Source organism: Bufo gargarizans, chromosome 2 (genome assembly GCF_014858855.1).
Source record: "Bufo gargarizans isolate SCDJY-AF-19 chromosome 2, ASM1485885v1, whole genome shotgun sequence".
NCBI classification, from domain to species: Eukaryota; Metazoa; Chordata; class Amphibia; order Anura; family Bufonidae; genus Bufo; species Bufo gargarizans.
Window position 1 is genome coordinate 325,225,456 of NC_058081.1, and position 22,469 is coordinate 325,247,924.

At 39.4% G+C, this 22,469-nt stretch overlaps 1 protein-coding gene across 1 annotated transcript in view; it reads right to left on the reverse strand.

The window, feature by feature from the left end:
* Positions 1–1,030: 1,030 nt before the first annotated feature.
* LRRIQ1 (leucine rich repeats and IQ motif containing 1) overlaps positions 1,031–22,469 on the reverse strand; it is a 157,206-nt gene continuing 135,767 nt past the window's right edge. The window contains exons 23-26 of the mRNA XM_044277251.1: positions 13,930–14,062; positions 12,336–12,396; positions 10,122–10,245; positions 1,031–1,518 (exon numbers count right to left, since the gene is read on the reverse strand). Coding sequence (XP_044133186.1) covers positions 1,391–1,518; positions 10,122–10,245; positions 12,336–12,396; positions 13,930–14,062 — 446 coding nt within the window. The 3' untranslated portion in view covers positions 1,031–1,390. The remainder of the gene's footprint in view (positions 1,519–10,121; positions 10,246–12,335; positions 12,397–13,929; positions 14,063–22,469) is intronic.

Here is a 22,469-nt window from a genome sequence, read left to right on the forward strand (position 1 = left end):
AGTGACTAAATAGCTAAGGTTCAACATTTTCTATCTCTAAATGTCAATGAAGTTCTAATTAAACTCCAAAGAGAAAAAAGCATGGATCGCACATCCCCATGCTATGCATTGATCTATTATTGCTTCTCAGCATAAATGATAGTATATCAAGCCCTAATTTACATAACAAACATGAGGCATCAGTATGAGTTTTGATCAAAATGCATAGGTCACTCACCACGCCATGTCTCTACGAATGGGTACCTACTCTAATTTGGTGCAGCACTACATGGCGACCACCGCCACTGCAATGCCACGCTAGCAGGCGGAGCGACCCATTTGTCCAACAGGCCCCCTGCTGTCAGTCCTAGCCCCGATGGCACTGGGTAGCACCAACCCACAGGCACAGCACCGCAGCAACAACAGCCGCCATGCAGCACTGCTCCATGTGAACAGATGTCAAAAGCTCACCTTTTCATGTGGTCTCGCTGAGAAGCGATATGAATTGTACTGAGAGAAAATACTAGATTAATGCATAACACGGTGATGTGCGATGTTTTTTTTTGTGGAGTTTTACCATTGTCTGTCTCTTTCCCATGGTCTCAGCATTCCTCCCATTCTCCCCAGTTGCATTTAGTTAGTAGGAGATTGCAGAAGGGTTTATAAATTCCTACTAGGACTTCAGGTTGTAGCTCCTGTGTGCTGCATGGCGGCTGTTGTTGCTGCGGTGCTTTTCCTGTGGGTTGGTGCTGCCCAGTACCATGGGGGCTTAGTCTGACAGCAAGGGTGGCATAGCGGCGGTCACCATGTGGTGCTGCACCAATTTAGAGTAGGAACCCACTCGTAGAGGCAACCATGGCGTGGCCTATGCATTTTGATCAAAACATATACTAATGCCTTGTGTATGATACGTAGATAAGGGCTTAGTATACTATTTACGCTGAGAAGCAATAATAGATCGATGCCTAGCATGGGGATGTGCAATCCATGTTTTTTTCTCTTTGCCTTTGAAGTTTTAATTAAAAAGGGCAAAAACTATTTTGGTAACTAAACTTACAATGTTTTCACATATTAGCATCAACTACAATATTTATATTTGAGTACAAAATAATTTTAAGCATTTAATCTGCAAACCTTTAGATCAAAATAGCTCATGAATAAAGAGAAACCGACATTCAGTAAGGTAGGTCTGGACTTTTGACTGGTACTGTATATCATACAAAATAATGCTGCAAATGTATATTATTTAATTTATTTTTCGAAATAAAACAAAATATTGTTGAAATTAAAAACTAATATGAATATCATACAGTATATAATGAAAGCTGAGAAAATTATTAGATAAAGTCACTATACAGATATTTTGCTAAGTTTATTTTATATTGCATTTTTCCTCTTTGAAAAATGATTACTATTTAATGGCCTTCTTTTTCCCTCCTCCCCAACCACCACTTAATTGAACTGGATTGTCTCGAAATGAGATGCGTTCCTTCCGGTGAGGTCCAGAATTAGCTTTTGCTGGTGCGAATGAATTACTGTCTAAAGAACAAAAGAAATGACAAATATATTAACACAAATAAATAGATCTAAACACATGGCGCAGGTATTTCCAGCAATAATTCACCACAGCAATCCAGATGGTTTCACGCATATGGCCAAATCAGCTAAAACATATTTGCTAATTGGAATGCAGGTATCTATGGACATCAGCATAGAGGATATGAAATATGTCAGACTGACCCTATAGTATCTAGCCAGGGCTCAGAAATAAGCTTTGTTTAACCCTTTCCCGCGAAATGATGTAACAGTATGTCAAGACTGCAAGTAACTTAGTGCAAGCGCAGGTACAGTCAGGGGTACACCAGCAATAAGGCCAGGTGAGGCAGTCGCCTCAGGCAGCGCCAGGAGGGGCAAGAGGGGGGCAGGGGAAGGGCCATGGGCAATGAGCTTTCATTGTGGCAAAGGGGTTAGGTTAATAAATTGGCACGGGGGGTCGAGGGGTGGGCGTCATTTCAGTTTTTGCCTCAGGCAGCAGAAAGGCTAGGTGCACCCCTGGGTACAGTTACATCTTGGCTTCAAACTGTCACTGTGTCATCATGACTGGGACAGATGAAAGCAGTCTCATGCCAGCAATCAATATGATTGGCTAGTTAGTATGCCATCACCCTATTTCTAACCCCTAGATTGCCCCTGAGTTCCCTGATAGGTAGCAATGTCACCTGCCAAATAGAATTTCCCCTATACAGGTATAATCACTACCAAATACTGCAGTGTGGCCGGTCCATACCTCAGGCACCAGTCTGCTCCTATACTAATCATTTGGGTGTGATGTTTAGTCGCCATTCTGCTCCTATACTAATCATTTGGGATATTAGTTTAGTCGCCATTCTGCTCCTATACTAATAATTTGGGAGCAGTGTTGGGTCACCATTTTGTTCCTATACTAATAATTTGGGAGCAGTGTTGGGTCACCATTTTGTTCCTATACTAATAATTTGGGAGCAGTGTTGGGTCACTATTCTGCTCCTATACAAATAATTTGGGAGCAGTGTTTATTCGCCATTCTGCACCTATACTAATAATTTGGGAGCAGTGTTTGGTCACTATTCTGCTCCTATACAAATAATTTGGGAGCAGTGTTTATTCGCCATTCTGCTCCTATACGAATAATTTGGGAGCAGTGTTGGGTCACTATTCTGCACCTATACTAATAATTTGGGAGCAGTGCTTAGGTCACCTATTCTGCTCCTATACTAATAATTTGGGAGCAGTGTTGGGTCACCATTTGTTCCTATACTAATAATTTGGGAGCAGTGTTTAGTCACCATTCTGCACCTATACTAATAATTTGGGAGCAGTGTTGGGTCACCATTTTGTTCCTATACTAATAATTTGGGAGCAGTGCTTAGTCACCATTCTGCTCCTATACTAATAATTTGGGAGCAGTGTTGGGTCACAATTTTGTTCCTATACTAATAATTTGGGAGCAGTGTTGGGTCACCATTTTGTTCCTATACTAATAATTTGGGAGCAGTGCTTAGTCACCATTCTGCTCCTATACTAATAATTTGGGAGCAGTGTTGGGTCACCATTCTGCTCCTATACGAATAATTTGGGAGCAGTGTTTATTCGCCATTCTGCTCCTATACTAATCATTTGGGTGTGATGTTTAGTCGCCATTTTGCTCCTATACTAATCATTTGTGAGATTCGTTGAGTAGCCATTCTGCTCCTATACTAATAATTTGGCTGAAGTGTTTAGTCGCCATTCTGCTCCTATACTAATAATTTGGGAGCAGTGTTGGGTCACCATTTTGTTCCTATACTAATAATTTGGGAGCAGTGTTGGGTCACCATTTTGTTCCTATACTAATAATTTGGGAGCAGTGTTGGGTCACTATTCTGCTCCTATACAAATAATTTGGGAGCAGTGTTTATTCGCCATTCTGCACCTATACTAATAATTTGGGAGCAGTGTTGGGTCACCATTTTGTTCCTATACTAATAATTTGGGAGCAGTGTTTAGTCACCATTCTGCTCCTATACTAATAATTTGGGAGCAGTGTTGGGTCACTATTCTGCTCCTATACTAATAATTTGGGAGCAGTGTTTGGTCACCATTCTGCTCCTATACTAATAATTTGGGAGCAGTGTTGGGTCACCATTTTGTTCCTATACTAATAATTTGGAAGCAGTGTTGGGTCACTATTCTGCACCTATACTAATAATTTGGGAACAGTGTTTGGTCACCATTCTGCTCCTATACTAATAATTTGGGAGCAGTGTTGGGTCACTATTCTGCTCCTATACAAATAATTTGGGAGCAGTGTTTATTCGCCATTCTGCACCTATACTAATAATTTGGGAGCAGTGTTGGGTCACCATTTTGTTCCTATACTAATAATTTGGGAGCAGTGCTTAGTCACCATTCTGCTCCTATACTAATAATTTGGGAGCAGTGTTTAGTCACCATTCTGCTCCTATACTAATAATTTGGGAGCAGTGTTGGGTCACCATTTTGTTCCTATACTAATAATTTGGGAGCAGTGTTTAGTCACCATTCTGCTCCTATACTAATAATTTGGGAGCAGTGTTGGGTCACCATTCTGCTCCTATACTAATAATTTGGGAGCAGTGTTGGGTCACCATTCTGCTCCTATACGAATAATTTGGGAGCAGTGTTTATTCGCCATTCTGCTCCTATACTAATCATTTGGGATATTAGTTTAGTCGCCATTCTGCTCCTATACTAATCATTTGGGTGTGATGTTTAGTCGCCATTCTGCTCCTATACTAATCATTTGGGAGCAGTGTTGGGTCACCATTCTGTTCCTATACTAATAATTTGGGAGCAGTGCTTAGTCGCCATTCTGCTCCTATACTAATAATTTGGGAGCAGTGTTTAGTCGCCATTCTGATCCTATACTAATCATTTGGGTGTGATGTTTAGTCGCCATTCTGCTCCTATACTAATAATTTGGGAGCAGTGTTTAGTCGCCATTCTGATCCTATACTAATCATTTGGGTGTGATGTTTAGTCGCCATTTTGCTCCTATACTAATAATTTGTGAGATTCGTTGAGTAGCCATTCTGCTCCTATACTAATAATTTGGCTGAAGTGTTTAGTCGTCATTCTGCTCCTATACTAATAATTTGGGAGCAGTGTTGGGTCACCATTTTGTTCCTATACTAATAATTTGGGAGCAGTGCTTAGTCACCATTCTGCTCCTATACTAATAATTTGGGAGCAGTGTTGGGTCACCATTCTGCTCCTATACTAATAATTTGGGAGCAGTGTTGGGTCACCATTTTGTTCCTATACTAATAATTTGGGAGCAGTGTTTAGTCACCATTCTGCTCCTATACTAATAATTTGGGAGCAGTGTTTATTCGTCATTCTGCACCTATACTAATAATTTGGGAGCAGTGTTGGGTCACCATTCTGCACCTATACTAATAATTTGGGAGCAGTGTTGGGTCACCATTCTGCACCTATACTAATAATTTGGGAGAAGCATTTAGTCGCCATTCTTCTTCTATACTTATAATTTGGGAGCAGTGTTGGGTCACCATTCTGTTCCTATACTAATAATTTGGGAGCAGTGTTTAGTCACCATTGTGCACCTATACTAATAATTTGGGGGAAGCATTTAGTCGCCATTCTGTTCCTATACTAATAATTTGGCTGAAGCGTTTAGTCGTCATTCTGCTCCTATACTAATAATTTGGGAGCAGTGTTGGGTCACCATTCTGCTCCTATACTAATAATTTGGGAGAAGTGTTTAGTCGCCATTTTGCTCCTATACTAATAATTTGTGAGATTCGTTGAGTAGCCATTCTGCTCCTATACTAATAATTTGGGAGCAGTGTTTGGTCACCATTCTGCACCTATACTAATAATTTGGGAGCATTGCCTATATTGTGCGGCGTGTGGTCACCATTTTGTTCCTATACTAATAATTTGGGAGCAGTGCTTAGTCACCATTCTGCTCCTATAATAATAATTTGGGAGCAGTGTTGGGTCACCATTTTGTTCCTATACTAATAATTTGGGAGCAGTGTTTAGTCACCATTCTGCTCCTATACTAATAATTTGGGAGCAGTGTTGGGTCACTATTCTGCTCCTATACAAATAATTTGGGAGCAGTGTTTATTCGCCATTCTGCACCTATACTAATAATTTGGGAGCAGTGTTGGGTCACAATTTTGTTCCTATACTAATAATTTGGGAGCAGTGCTTAGTCACCATTCTGCTCCTATACTAATAATTTGGGAGCAGTGTTGGGTCACCATTTTGTTCCTATACTAATAATTTGGGAGCAGTGTTGGGTCACTATTCTGCTCCTATACGAATAATTTGGGAGCAGTGTTTATTCGCCATTCTGCACCTATACTAATAATTTGGGTGTGATGTTTAGTCGCCATTCTGCTCCTATACTAATCATTTGGGATATTAGTTTAGTCGCCATTCTGCTCCTATACTAATCCTTTGGGTGTGATGTTTAGTCGCCATTCTGCTCCTATACTAATCATTTGGGAGCAGTGTTGGGTCACCATTCTGTTCCTATACTAATCATTTGGGAGCAGTGTTGGGTCACCATTCTGTTCCTATACTAATAATTTGGGAGCAGTGCTTAGTCGTCATTCTGCTCCTATACTAATAATTTGGGAGAAGTGTTTAGTCGCCATTCTGCTCCTATACTAATCATTTGGGTGTGATGTTTAGTCGCCATTTTGCTCCTATACTAATAATTTGTGAGATTCGTTGAGTAGCCATTCTGCTCCTATACTAATAATTTGGCTGAAGTGTTTAGTCGTCATTCTGCTCCTATACTAATAATTTGGGAGCAGTGTTTGGTCACCATTCTGCACCTATACTAATAATTTGGGAGCAGTGTTGGGTCACCATTCTGTTCCTATACTAATAATTTGGGAGCAGTGTTTAGTCACCATTCTGCTCCTATACTAATAATTTGGGAGCAGTGTTGGGTCACCATTCTGCTCCTATACTAATAATTTGGGAGCAGTGTTTAGTCACCATTCTGCTCCTATACTAATAATTTGGGAGCAGTGTTGGGTCACTATTCTGCTCCTATACGAATCATTTGGGAGCAGTGTTTATTCGCCATTCTGCACCTATACTAATTTGGGAGCAGTGTTTGGTCACCATTCTGCACCTATACTAATAATTTGGGAGCAGTGTTGGGTCACCATTTTGTTCCTATACTAATAATTTGGGAGCAGTGCTTAGTCACCATTCTGCTCCTATACTAATAATTTGGGAGCAGTGTTGGGTCACCATTTTGTTCCTATACTAATAATTTGGGAGCAGTGTTTAGTCACCATTCTGCTCCTATACTAATAATTTGGGAGCAGTGTTGGGTCACTATTCTGCTCCTATACGAATAATTTGGGAGCAGTGTTTATTCGTCATTCTGCACCTATACTAATAATTTGGGAGCAGTGTTGGGTCACCATTCTGCACCTATACTAATAATTTGGGAGCAGTGTTGGGTCACCATTCTGCACCTATACTAATAATTTGGGAGAAGCATTTAGTCGCCATTCTTCTTCTATACTTATAATTTGGGAGCAGTGTTGGGTCACCATTCTGTTCCTATACTAATAATTTGGGAGCAGTGTTTAGTCACCATTGTGCACCTATACTAATAATTTGGGGGAAGCATTTAGTCGGCATTCTGTTCCTATACTAATAATTTGGGAGCAGTGTTTATTCGCCATTCTGCTCCTATACTAATAATTTGGGAGCAGTGTTGGGTCACCATTCTGCACATATACTAATAATTTGGGAGCAGTGTTGGGTCACCATTCTGTTCCTATACTAATAATTTGGGAGCAGTGTTTAGTCACCATTGTGCACCTATACTAATAATTTGGGGGAAGCATTTAGTCGCCATTCTAGTTCCTATACTAATAATTTGGGAGCAGTGTTGTGTCACCTTACTGCTTCTATACTAATAATTTGGGATAAGCGTTTGGTCACCATAAGACATACTAATATTTTGGGAGCAGTGTTTAGTCACCATTCTACACCTATACTAAGAGTCACAGGTCCTGCTCTGCCCATGTTTACCTGGGTACCTGCCTTAATGTACCTGATTTTATATCCTTTAAGCCTTCAATTTGATTCCACAGGGTTTGAAGCCATTAACTTCGAAACTGCACAATTAGAAATTACAGGCCCCAGGATATATTATATTGCACCCCTCAATAATGTACATTTATGACCAGGGCATGCTTTGAGGCTATCCTCAAATTCCTTCACTATAATGACAACAGTCATTGCCAAGAGACACAGACAAGATATTCATCAGCGCTACAAAATAAGCCCATTAATTGACCATTACTACTAAAAATGTTCTCAAATTTTATAAACTCAAACAAAATATTGGGGTGGATAAATCACTTGTAACTTTTAAGGGGAGGTTCACGTTCAAACAGCATCTCCCAAACAGCTATTCTGAAAGAAAAAGTAGTTGCTAACAATATAAACCTTCGAATGTCACCCAAAAAAATAAAAGGTTTGAAAAATATTCATTATAAACCACATTGTGTAATATGACTTCATCTTATTAGCAGAGAAATTCTATGTTTTTAAGCTTTTTAAAGTTTTCAGTTAAATGTATCCAAGGTTATTATAAAGAAACACGTCACATTTTAAAAATTGGGCTCCAGCATTTGGTCCAAAATGGCTTCAGTGGAAGAGGTTAAACAGCTAAACAACCCCAACATCTCACACACTGAGCAGAAAAAAACTGTAGGTGGGAACCACTGAATGAAGAAGAGACTGTAAGCATCCTCTAGTGACATACATTATGGGGATCAGAGACTACTGCAAGCTCCGCCTACAGCTGTTTTTTTTATGATTTTATCTATATATGGAATCTCTCAATCTGTAGATTAGAAGTTTCCAACTCTCCCCCCACCGCCCCCATACACACAAAAAACTAATTTCATGTAGAGTGTAGATGTGTTTGATGGCTATTAAAAATCACTTTAAGCAATTGCTAGAATGTGGCTCCAATGGGGAACTTCATTTTAAACCCTTCAACATGAAGCCTGTTTTCATTTTTGCTTTTTTTTCCTTCCTACATTCCAACAGCAATAAGGTTTACAAAGCCAAATGATGGCTTATTTTTTGCAGAACTAACTTTTTAATGACACCATTTACGTTACCATGTTTTGTATTGGAAAATAGGAAATTATTTGTGGGTTGAAATTGAAAAAAATCCACAATTCTGCTACATTTTTGGGGTTTTGATATTACGCCGTTCAATGTGCGCTAAAAATTACACGATGTCCTTTTTCTTCAGATCAATACAATTACAGCAATACCAGATTTGTATATTTTTTTATTTTGTTTTACTTTTACCACAGAGCAATATGAGGGCTTTTTTTTGCAGAACGAATTCGAGTTTGTTTTGGTACCATTCCCGGGGTATGTACAACTTTTTCATAACAATTTTTTTCATCAATTTTTTGGGGGGTTAGGGTAACAGAAAAATTGCGAAAGGTGTGTGGTTTTTTCTCTTACAGCATAGATATTTTAACAGTTCATACATTTTTGGATGCAGCAATAGCTGTTATGTTTACTTTTTGAATTATTTAATTTTTATATATAAAATTGGGAAAGGGGGTGATTTAAACTAAAACTAAATATTGTAATTTTTTTTTATTTTTAAAACTTTCTTTGCTACTTTTTACATAGCAACTTTTAGCTCAGTTAGGGGGATAGAACCTGCAATCCCAAACACTGATCGGAGCCCTGCTATTTCACTGCGGAAGCTCTGATCGGAAGCTCCAAAGATGCCACAATAGTTATTGACCACAGCATCTGAGGGGTTACATGACTGGGTTCGGGTCATCACCGATCCCAGTCATTGTGGCAGGTTGCCTGCTGTAATACACATCCAGCACCCTCCATGTATGGAGCAGGTTCAGCACAGCAGCCCACTCCATACAACCGCTTAAAAATCATCACATACATGTAAGTGATAATGTGTGAAGCGTTTAAAGAGAGATATACAACAAAAAACCTTACTAAGAATAGAAATAAAATGCAACACTTTAGCTCTATAATGCGGAAAGTGTGTTAAGAATGTATTCATAAATGTTCAGGAGGAATAAAAGAGGGATGGCACAACCTATATTTCTAATAAAAGATGCATTAGAATTTTTAAAGGGGTATTCCCATCACATATAATGGGGGCATGCTGCTAGGATATACCCCAATTGTCTGATAGGTGCGGGTATAAGGAGAACGGAGCAGGGAGAGCTGTGGCTGGAGGACCACCGTCCACCACCAAGCGCTGCTTTCATACAAGTGCACACGCGCAGCCCATGCTCCCATTCATTTCTATGGGGCAGACGGTAATAGCCGAGCCAGCACTCAACTATTTTCAGGGGGCCCATAGAAATGAATGGAGGGCGGCTGCGCATGCGCAGTGTACCCTCCGTTCATTTCCCCACTCTGTTCTCATTGTAGGTGCGGGTCCCAGAGGTGGTACCTGCACCTATCAGACAACGGGGGCATATCCTAGCAATAAATAAAATAATTTACTAAAAGCAGGTCCTCTTTACATATGATTCAGTTAGATTTGCTTAACATTTAAAAACACATACCAGAACATGGTCCAGAACTTCTCTGAGTTTTTACTTTTTCTTCTCTGTTGTGTGATGCCAAACTACCAGATTTAATGGACAAAAGGTCTAAATCATCAGCGTCTTTGCTTAAAGGACCATTAGTCTGAAAGTTGTGACAAAACAAGAAGTTCTTACTATTGCACGGACATAGCGTAGATCAATAGGCAAAATATGTACTGAAGTACCAAAGGTTACCAGATTGTTTAATGTATATTCTAATTAACGCCTAATGAATATGTTTACTTATCTACTTTAGTAGCTTTGTACACACATTATATAACTTTTCTAGCTATTTCTTGAGCAAAAATATTATAGTCCAAAGCTGTCACTGTTGGAAACATGCAATGAACTCACTGACATGCACGTTTCTAGCAGTTTGACTGAGCTCCTACAATGCTTTTTAATGTGAGAGCTCTACTTTTGTCTTCCCATGTCTGACCAGCTGGAAATACATGCTTTAGGTAAAAAGGAAATCCTGCTCCGGCGCTTCAAACTCAATTCAGACAGTCTTGGATGTAGAAAGGTTTCTTTATTCCATTAAAAATGCGCACAAATAAAAACAATGCGTTTCGGGGAATTCAGATCCCCTTCATCAGGTTGACATTAATAGCTGATACAGTGTGGGGTATATATACACATAAAAACCGCAAAAAAAAAAACTGCACCAGTGGGTGGCTACCAACTCATGGGACTACCCACAGGTGCTGTCCAATTAGCATATGTGACAGGTATATAGTTCATGGTATATATATATATATATATATATATATTAAAACAGCACACGTCTGGAGGAGGAGGGTGGTAGTGTAATTATACTACAGATCATGGTAGTGTTTTCCTATTATTTAATATTAGTTTAGTTTAGATTGAACTGCAAAGGATGATGTAATACTGGGTTGGGTCATGTGATCGCAAAGTCAGCGATCACATGACCATCGCCATAGTAACCAGCAATGCTTGGAAGCGGTTTGGCCTATCGCGTGGGGTCACGTGTCCTAAGGTGGTCACGTGACTGGAGTGGAGAAGGAGTCATAGGACCTGCCGCTCTAGCCAATAGAAATTAGACATGTGTAAGTCACATAGTATGTTCCGATCATGTGACTCTGGGACTTGGAAGGAGAATATTCAGTATGTAGAAAAAGCTGTGGGGGGGTGCTTCGAATCATGTGATGCATTGTCATGGAGACAACGCTCATCCTATCTTCAGGCACCGCAGCCAATGTAACTTACATTACTTACGGGCAAAAGTGTACGGATATACTAAAACTTAGGATGGGGGGGGGGGCAATAGAATGTGTAGGCAATACAATAAATACATAAAAATGGGCAACTAAAATAAATAAGTTATATAGACAATCCGATTAAATGCAGATACATAAGAGAAAAAAAGAATGAATGTATAGGTAATACAATATAAATCCATAAAAAATGAGGGTCTAAAATGAGTAATGTCAATCCAAGACTGTCTGAATTGGGTTTGAAGCGCAGGAGCAGGATTTCCTTTTTAACTAAAGCGCCTTTCCGGAGGGACTGGACATCCCTTCTAAAGAAATCCTGACCTGCGGCAGCACACCCAAGGACCGACTCTTGTGTGACAAGCCTTCAATAGGGTTGTGCCTATATTAGCACAACCCCACAAGGTGAGCCTTTAGTGTACACCTTTGTTACCATCTAATCGAACGTACTACCCTATTGTGCACTTTCTTGAGCCTTAGGCACGTCCACTTCTCTAAACAGCTGATAATACATGCCTATAAACATGTGCGCGGTCAATAGATTTTCACTTTTTTTCATAATCATTTCATGTATGTCATTGTCAGAGATGTAGGAAAATAAAATATGAAAAAATAATAAAACTCTGAGCCAAAACAGAATGTAATATCTAATAGTAATATGGGAGGCATGAATAATCAAAATATCAATTGTACCTCAGCGTTGTAGTTCTTGATGCAAACCATGCCAGCTTTTCTAGTAATCTGCACAGCATATTAACAAACTCCTTGATGCAACTCCAGATCTATTATTTATGGTTTGCCATCTACAATCATTACTATCCAAGACAGTCCTGTGGTGTGTTCAACACATGGCCATTTATTGTATGTAAATGTATTCAAAGTATTTATTCGGAATATTTAGTGGTTGAGATAGAATCAGATAATCATCCCTAAGGGAAAATGCAGGATAATATCTTACCACAAGCTGGACGCGTCCTCCTTTCAGAACGTCGTGGTTTAATTCAGGCAAGAAATGCTTGCTGCAATAAAAGACCATAAAATGATACAAAGTATCTCTTCTTATCGTACCAGGTAGAAAAAAGTGGGATCTCGTTTCAGATGACATATCTAGCGTACAGTATAATTTTCTGCCAAATTTTAATACTTGTGAGCAACGATTATGTAGACTTGTGGTTTACACGTGGTTTGTGGGAACTTGGGTAAACCATCCAAGCTGTTTACACATGGAGCACAGGGAGAGGTACATAATGTAAGGCAATCTGTTTTTTAAAGCATCACTAACTTTCAAAAAAACAACTTTTGATATGTCATAGAGACATATCAAAAGGTTTGATTGGTAAGAGTCTGAGTGCTGAGAACCCCCACCGATTTCTAGAATGAGGGGAGAGTAGCGAGTGCATATTGGGCTCACTCTGCTGCACAGGTTTCATAGAAGTCTATGGGCCCAACGCAATTCTGTCCCCAGCATCGAGGAGAGAAAGCATGATATGCTCTTCTCTGTCCTTGTTCTAGAGACTGGTGGGGGACTCAGAATTTAGACCCTTACCAATCAAAACCATTAATATATCTCTATGACAAATCAAACGCTTTTTAAAAAAGTTAGTGATGCTTTAATCAATTGTATTTATTCAGAGAAACTCTTCTAGCAGCTGTAGTGAGATTGTGCTTAGAGTCCACAGCGGGAAACCGAATAGAACCGCACCTCTTAGAAAACCTGTTTCAGCATGTTCACTTTTTGGTTTATGATTTGTACAGCAGAGGCTATGGTACATACATATGGTGTGTATATTTGCTTTATTTTGTTCCTGGCATATATGCTGAGCATACCAATAGCCTATAATGTGAAGAGAGTCTAATTTCTTTATCACTTTATGTATACATATACCAATAAGACAAACCTTTCTTTTTACAAGCGGGATCATAAAATCACTAGTATATTGAGATTTAATTTACCCCCTGAATTACAATGTTTGATTAATAGACTATAAGGAGTTGACCATAGAAGTCCAAGTATGATGCAAAGGTAAGGTTTTACTGCTGTGATTTAAAGGCAAAATAACGTTTGATGTTTTGGTCTAACATAGACCGTACATTCCTTCAGTGAAACTTCAAAATTCACGGCGCTGAAGACTATATTCTTACTCTCTTTTATTCCTTGGCAAAAAGGTGTTTGAAAAGGTGTATGTTAGAGCGAAACGTCACACATTATTTTGCCTTTTAATCGCGTCAATAAAACTCACCTTTGCATCATACCTTTAGTGCTAAGGTCAATTCCTTATTGCTATAGGGGACAGCTACCCTACCAAAAGCACCCACCAATAACAACCTACAGAATGCCACTGAATTACACGTGCCTAATAGACTGGAGATCCTTAAAATGTCCTACAACATGTTGGGCAATATTCAAACTCCCTTATATAACAACTTTTATTTTGTTTGTGTCCATTAAAAAAAGTGACTTGACAACAAAGACGCTGGCATCAAACAACAAAACTGTATGAGGCTCTGTATTCTGCACCATAAAATCAGCTGTATCATAAGGAGGCCATTACCATTTGGATGTTGCAGAACTAGCTGGATTTATATCTCCACATTGGGTATGAAGCCACTGATAAGTAAGGTCTCTGCTTCTTGCTAATGCTTCTGAAGGAAGTTCCTTTAAATTGTATAATTCCTCTTCTTTACCTGAGAAACAAATATATATGCAATATTATAAATAAAATACATAATATATATATAAAAAAAATATATACTCTGGTAGAGAGAAAATGTATATCCACTTGGTCCTCTTCTATAAAGTTTAAAAACACAAAAAACCCTCCTTCCCCCCAAAAAACTAAACATACCTATGTATCTAAAATTCACAACTGGAAAATATGTTATCTTGCACCTAGACGTGTATCAGCCATTTACTAGTGGTGCAAGTGAAACAGCCAGATCTTTAAAGTGTGAATATATTCCCTACAAAGCCTGCCATTGGCCACTCAATCACTGCTTGGTAAACTAATAATTTTGCACATTCTATTCGTAAAACCACTCATAGTTTACAGACTAAATAAAGTAGCCATAAAATAAAAGGAGTGAGAATGACATAGGGGATCAGAAGTGTCCTGCATAACACTGACTTTATGTTGCTTTGCTGCATCATCTATAGTAAACTGCTCAGCTTATGCAGACAAGGACAGGCTGATGCATAGATAGGACTCCTGAGCTTGCGTGACTTAGTGGAAAGGACTCCTAGGACTCTTCTATAAGCGGGCATTGCGTAACAACACAACAGGGGAATGGAAGTGATTAGAAAGCTAATAGGGACATATACAGAATCGGCATCTTTTAAGTGATTACTGTACTTATTACTGTAGTTTAGGGATGGTTGGAAATGTCTTTTAAAGTACCTAGGCATGAAGATGATAAATGAGTCATTGCCACACACGAGGAACAGTGCTGATGCTTTCAATGGTATTATTTATGGTGAACATTTCATTATCATTAAAGAATTAAAGAGTTTGTCTGATCCCAACAGCAAATTTACTAATGGTCCTGAAAGTGCTCAGCCCTACGTTCCTGTGCCAAGAGTCCCACCCTACTCCTTTCAGTCCCCTTTGGACCAGAAGTGTGATGTCCTGTCATATGTACCACTGCTGCCATTCTCTGACCTCAATGGTTATGGGCCACTTGGGGACAAGTCACTAAGAGGACACTGACCTCAATGGTTATGGGCCACTTGGGGACAAGTTTACTGAGATCAGTAAATAGCTGCAGCGATGCATATAATTATGGACAGGACTTCTGACTTCCGGTTCACAGAGGATCCGAAGCAACAAAAATGACACTTCTAGAGAGGAGTGTCATGAACAGGCTAAGCACTTCGGGGGCCAAAAGTTAAATTGGTAGTTAGACAACCCCTTTAACAAAGAGGTTTTATACAGTATATTCCAAAACATGGTGATCCTTTTTTTTATTTTTTATTTTGAGTGTATTTACTGCTTCACACTATGGAAAAATATATTGGGGGTCATTTATTAAGACCGGCGTTTAAGACACTGGTCTTAATAATCCCTATATCTGGCGAAGTTATGAGAGGTGCCGGCCTTTACATAACTTCGGCGCATCCAGCACCAGTCTAAATGTAAGCCAGTTTTCTTTCTAGCTTACAATTAGACCATTCATTAGAAAATGAAGAATGAGACGCCACGCCCACTTTTTTAGACCTGGTGTGAGTGAGGAAAAGTCGCAGATTGTGGCGCAACTAACCGTTGCGCCACAATCTGCGCCTGAAGTACGCCAAATATAGGTTCATTTTAGGATAATAAATGACCCCCATTGTTTTTACCATTACACATCTATGGTTTTAAGTTGCCTTGGGAAAAACAATTTAACAGCCATTGCCTCGGAAGCATTAGCCGTTGAAGAGAGACTGAAAAGCTGAACACTGAAATATCAGAAATAGAAACCCACATAGGAAAAAGCCAGTTTTTGAGTAGCAATTACAGTAAACAAACGGTAAGATCTGAATCAAGTTATTTGAAAGGCTGAGATGGAAAAACAAACTCCAGTAAGATGGAGAAACCGCTTCCCAAGATTTGTAAATGCATTTGTCCTGTGGGCAAGTAGCTACTCAAAACCAGCTGCCATGACAAAATCTTTTATCCAGTGCAAAAAAAATAAGCCATTGTTTATTGATCAATCGGCAGATAAAGAAAAACAGAAAGATGGATATCTTGAGTGAGTTTTAAGCCAATGCCAATCTCCTAGATTGCTCCCAGAAATGTTGGTGAGTTAGAAAGTATATACGTAAAACATACAAGTAGCCAGTAATTCAGTATGGTAGAATTCTCTAGTACCAGGGTCTCGGTGGATAATATAATGCGAAAAATATTATAAACAAATGTCTTCAGACCAATACTTCAGAAGGAAAAGGAACTTGTAATCAAAGTCAGAATATCCCTAAAGCGATCAAAAATATTATTCACTATAAATTCTATTTTTAAGATAATTTTGTAAAGTTCCTTACTGAAAATACTATTATTTATTTTTGTATGATCAATAATAAAATCTGCTCAATAACTCTAAAACATTATAAAATACACTTAATAGACACCTCACATACACACTTGCCTCAATAATATTCCACAAAAATAAAAAAAATGTGAGAAAGTAAAATCTTAAAATAAGATTGAAATATGGAGAAATGTGGATGACATTGTTGGCATTAAAAAGGACCTTTCACCTGTTCTGACACTACAATATCAATACCTCGCAGTGTAGGGCATGTTTACTAGATGTGATATTGGTAATTCTTTTTCCGATCCTCTGCTCCGTTCCCCCGCTGTGCCCCCCGTTCTGTTTTGGTGCCCTGCATGCTAATCAATAGCATTGGTACATGGAGGAGGAAATGCCAGTGTTTCTCAGGGGGCTTCTTCTCCCTGGCTGTGAGCATCCCAATCACAAAGGACCGCGTCACTGCCAGGTAGAAAGTGAGCTGTTTTCCCTCACAGTGTCTAGACAGGAGCAACCATCTCTTCATTCTAGTAAATGCAAGGGGTAACAGAGGTTTGACCATCAGCCACAACCTTACCTTTAAGTCATGCAGTAGACACATGAAACTAAATCTTCACCATACAATCTACAGCATACGGGCTCATACACACGACCGTATGTATTTTGCGGTCCACAAAAACGGATCTTCAAAAAATACGGATGACGTCCGCGTGCATTCTGTATTTTGCGGAACAGAACAGCTGGCTCCAAATAGAACAGTTAACTAACAGGTTCAATCAGTGTAAAAAGTTCACAATTGTCATTAATTCTCAGCCTGGTAACGAACGTAAGGTTCTATCCCAGGCATGGCCAACCTGTGGCTCTCCAGCTGTTGTAAAACTACAATTCCCACCATTTCCTGCTGTAGGCTGATAGCTGTTGGCAGTTTGGGCATGCTGGGAGCTGTAGTTTTGCAACATCTGGAGAGCCTCAGGTTGGCCATCCCTGTTCTATCCTAACTATCTATCTGTCACCCAGAGTCAATTGGCGGTATGTAAAAGAGCGCTACACGCGCAACAAAACCACATTTTTATAGCCTTTTTTACATCCGCCTACGTCAGACTCGAATGATACACACTCGTAGACAGATTGCAAGAACGTTGTCTTTATCACGACACAGACTACGCAATATATTCGTAAGTAGCAACGGCATTGAGCGATTTTCTTGGCAAACTAACTAGCGAAATACCCGCCAACACACACATTACAGAGTTTGTATCTGCTGTTCCAAAGACGTATGGCTACAATCTCAACAATGGGATAACCGTATTAAAGATAAAGGGTATAACTCTAAACGGCGCTAACAATCGACTTGTTAATTTTGACAGCTATAAAGACCTTGTGTTGGATTACTCGCGCAATCCTGATCCCGAGACACAGAAAACAATAGGTATAAAGCAAAACGGCATTTTAAAAAATAGGAAGCGATGGGACATACTGTAGAGACATGCGCGTTCCGTAAAATGCAAAAGTGCGGCTACACATAGAGAAGGCTGAAGACGGACTTTACGATGTTAACTTTCAACTATTAAACATGGCTGCGCAATTTCAACACCCGTTTTCTTGTATTTTAGCAGAACCCTCAAATTCCGGAAAGAGTTTTTTTGTAAAACGGTTGTTAATACAAGCGAATGCGCTAATGTCACACAAACTCGACAACGTCATTTGGTTTTACTCATGTTGGCAGAAATATTAGGTTTATCGAGGGAATACCGCAAAATTTTACAGATGATGACCTATTCCCGCAGGACAAGGTAAATTTGGCGGTTTTTGATGATCTTATGGAGGCGGCTTGGGAAAATCTTGAAATACAAATCGCTTTTACCAAATACTTGCACCATAGAAATTTGAGCATCATGTATCTCGTTCAAAAAGTTTTTTTTTGTCAGAGTAAGAAAAGCCAGACCATAAATTTAAACTAAATACACAGTCCTTTTTAGGAACCCTTGTGATAAATTCCAGGTTATTACGTTGGCTCGGGAAATGTACCCAGGTAAAACACGTTTCTTTTTAGAAGCTTTTGAAGACGCTATACAAGCGCCTTACGGCTATTTACTCGTAGATTTAAGAGCTGATTCACCCAAGGAACTACGGCTAAGAACTGGTTTGTTCCCGCCAGATCTTCCGGTGGCTTATGTGTGCAAAAAGAAGCTCTAAAATTTGATATTTCACATCTCGACAGTCATTCTTGGTAGCGTCACCGCTCCTGTAAAGCTGTCGAACAGGATCCGACAGTCCGAAAATAACTATTACGCAGCACCAGTAACGATTTGATATCCGCTATTGGCGAGATCGCTCTCAGCATCCTTAAAGGAAAGATACCTCTTTCGGAGTGACCCAAAAATTTACTGAAAAGATGGTGCAAGGCTATAAAGAAATTAAGCGATAAAAGCCACCCCATTAAAGACAAGAAGCGCATTGTGAACCAAAGCAGCGGTTTTATAGGTTCGCTATACGACCTTGCAATACCTTTAATCACTAGCTTGATGGTTAATAGAGTCGGCGGCTCATAATGGAGTATGCGGGACCGCCTAAAAAAACATTTGTAGAAACAACAGACATACGCCAAACGAAATTTGCGAAAAACTACACAGAAATGACGTTTCAGATGATGAAAAAATTAAGAGATACACTAATGTGTTACAGAGATACTTGATGCTCAATAAATAGGCCAATAAAGAAATGTGAACCCTAACTTTGATTATGCAGCCGCAACCCGATCAACAAAGATTGACAAATGACGCTTCAAGCGGACACGATGCTAAAGAGATACTTGACAATGTTAATATACAGTATAGGAAAAATGCAGAACTTTTGCTGAACAAACTGCGACGATCGGGTAACAAGCCATACTGGAAAGCTAGGGGGAAATTCATTCATAAAGATCAAGTTATACCAGGATCCAACATGATCGACCTGATTTGCGTTGCATGCTTAAGGCTAAAATGCCTCGCGGGTGGGACTTCTTCATTGAAACCATCGCCGCACTGAACGTGCCATCAACTGTGATCGGTAATACAAGAACGAGAGAACTTTATGATAATTTTAAAAGGGGGTCACCCAACGAACCTTTAAAACGGTTCATACCCCTTTTAGGCAGCAGCCGACCGTAACAACAACCCCTGCATTAACGTGAGGGTCTTTATTACCTAAAAAGAGAATGACTCCTTTGTTACAGACTTCTTGGTTAACGTTGTAACTTTTGTTTGAATGTATTTGTATGCAGCACCTCATAATGTTTTACATAAAATGACTTTTTAAATAAAAATGTAGTCCATTTTTCTTTTTTACAATAAATACACTCAATTAGTAAAAATTGCATAAACCGTGAAGGCACTTTGTCGATAGCAGGTGCTTAAAACGTCGCTAAAATGACTATGAATGCCGAAATATTGAGAAAACAGTACTACAAGTCAAAAGCTGACGGTTCTTACGGAGGCGTTGAGCCCTTATTCAGAGAAGACGTTGTAAAAAATTGGTTGAACAACAAGGATACTTACACATTGTACAAACCAGTTAAAAAATCTTTTAAAAGAAACAAAGTCGTAGTGTATGATATAGATGACCAATGGCAAGCCGATCTTGTGTCGATTACAGATTTTTGTAAATAAAATAATGGTGTAAAATACTTGCTACTGGTAGTTGATATTCTTTCGAAATACGCTTGGGTGTCTGGACTTTCCAATAAATCCGGTGCGACAATGGCCGCCGTTTTTAAGCAGATATTTACGTTAAGCGGGCGGTCCCCCCTGGAAACTTCAGATGAATCGGTATCGAGAGTTTATCAACAAACATATGAGAAAACTTTGTGAAACCTTTAAAATACATCATTTTTTTTACTTCGAATACGGTCAAAGCGTCGTTAGTGGAGCGTTTAAATAGAACTATGAAAACAAGAATGTGGCATTATCTTAGAGAACAAAACATATACAGATACATTGACAAGTTACAAGACCTGGTGTATAGTTATAATCGCAAGTACCACAGAACCATAAGATGTGGCCCTGTCGATGTAACAAAAGAGAACTCTTTAACCATTTGGAAAAATATCTACGGTGATTACTCCTCTATTAAAAAAGTTAAACTGTTACAAATAGGCGACCACATCAGAATTGTACACTATAAGGGGACGTTCGCGAAGGGTTATGAACAAACCTATATGGACGAGATATTTACAATTTACACCGTAAACACCTTTATAAGTTGAAAGACCTGCCCGACGAACTCATTGAAGGATCGTTCTACGCGGATGACGTCCAAAAAGTACCCCTTGATAAGCGGTGCATTTACCGGATAGGAAAAATCGTGAAAAAGAAGAAGGTTAGGGGAAAAATGCTGTATTTGTAAAGTGGGTCGGTTACCCTGAAAATTTTAACTTTTGGGTTCCCGAAAAGCAGTTGGTGAGCGTGTAAACTATGGAAGACGGATCGTTTTTTTATTACGCTACCCTGCAATACCTCTGCCAAACTTTACCCCGAAAATACAATCGCCAATTACACCACTAAATTAGCAAAAGCCGTCCATCTTCGCTGGTCTTATGAAGCGGCGTTAGTAGAGATTCAGTACCCTCAAACGTGGGAAACCTTTAGGCCAGGCGATGGTGTATTCTCCGTCGCCCGGCGCGATGACCCTGTCAGAGAGTTTTTTGTTAAATCGAAGTATTACCCTAATATGAACAAACTGGTCAAATCCATTAATAACAAACTTGATTCTATAAAAATACCGCTTCACAGAACCGTTTATGTAACGAAATCGAGCTTATACAAATTTATGCCTGGTGAAAAGTTAGGCAATACAGTACAGACCAAAAACTGTGAATTAACACATGTGGAATTATATACATTACAAAAAAGTGTGAAACAACAGAAAATATGTCATATTCTAGGTTCTTCAAAGTAGCCACCTTTTGCTTTGATTACTGCTTTGCACCCTATTGGCATTCTCCGCGTTGTCGGCGATGGCCGCTATCGGTTGTACCTTTACTAAAAACAATTTTTCAATACTTGAAAGTTGGAGTTCTTCATCTCGGGCAGCGGTGAATATTATTACGACCCAAATAACACTGTTACACATTGTTTGCAGGATCGTTAGCCCGGATAACATACCCATAGCCGACGGATCCAGCATCGCCCTTATTAACTATCCTATTGCCAGCCTTTTTAATCAACTGGACATAACGCTCGGCGACACATTGATTTCAAGAAGCGACAACCTTTATACGTATAGAGCGTATATAGAGTCCATAATAAATTATAATTCAAAGACTTTAGCAGCCCAATTTACAGCCGGCTTATTCTATAAAGATACAGCGGGACATCATGATGACCGGGCTCTCAACGGCCGTAATGTTGGCTTCGCCAAGAGAATTCAGTATACTACTCACTCTAGAAGTGTGGAATTAATGGGCCCCATTTGCGCCTATATATTTAATCAGCCTAAGTTAATACTGAACGGCCTAGATCTAAAGATAAAGTTGACCAGAAACAAAGACACCTTCTGCCTTATGTCTGCCGAGGCAACCCATTTTAGAGTCCAGATATAACACGCTTCGCTGTTTGTCAAAAGAGTTCAAGTATCACCTGCTGTGAGAATCGGACAGTCGCGCTCTGTTAACCGCTAACGCAAAGTACTCGGTCGATTGCAAGTCGCTTAAAGTGTATAGCGTCCCCGCCGGTACTCGCATATCTAACCACGAGAATCTTTTTCTGGGAAACATTCCAAAAAATGTAATACTAGCGTTTGTGGACAACAAATCATTTTCCGGGAATTACCAAAGAAATCGTTTTGTGCTTCAATCACTATAATGTGAATTATGTGGCCTTATACTTGGACGGACAACAGATACCCGCAAAACCGTTTCAATCTAATTTCCAAGACGAATTGGCCGTTCGTGAATATATGTCGCTCGTACACATTTTGGGGAAGCAAAAGGCTGACAATGCTTTATCCGTGGATCGGTCAGAATTTTTGAACGGGTACACTTTATTTGCTTTTGATTTATCGCCGGATCAAGAACCCAGCGGCCATTTCTCTCTAGTAAAAACTGGAAATC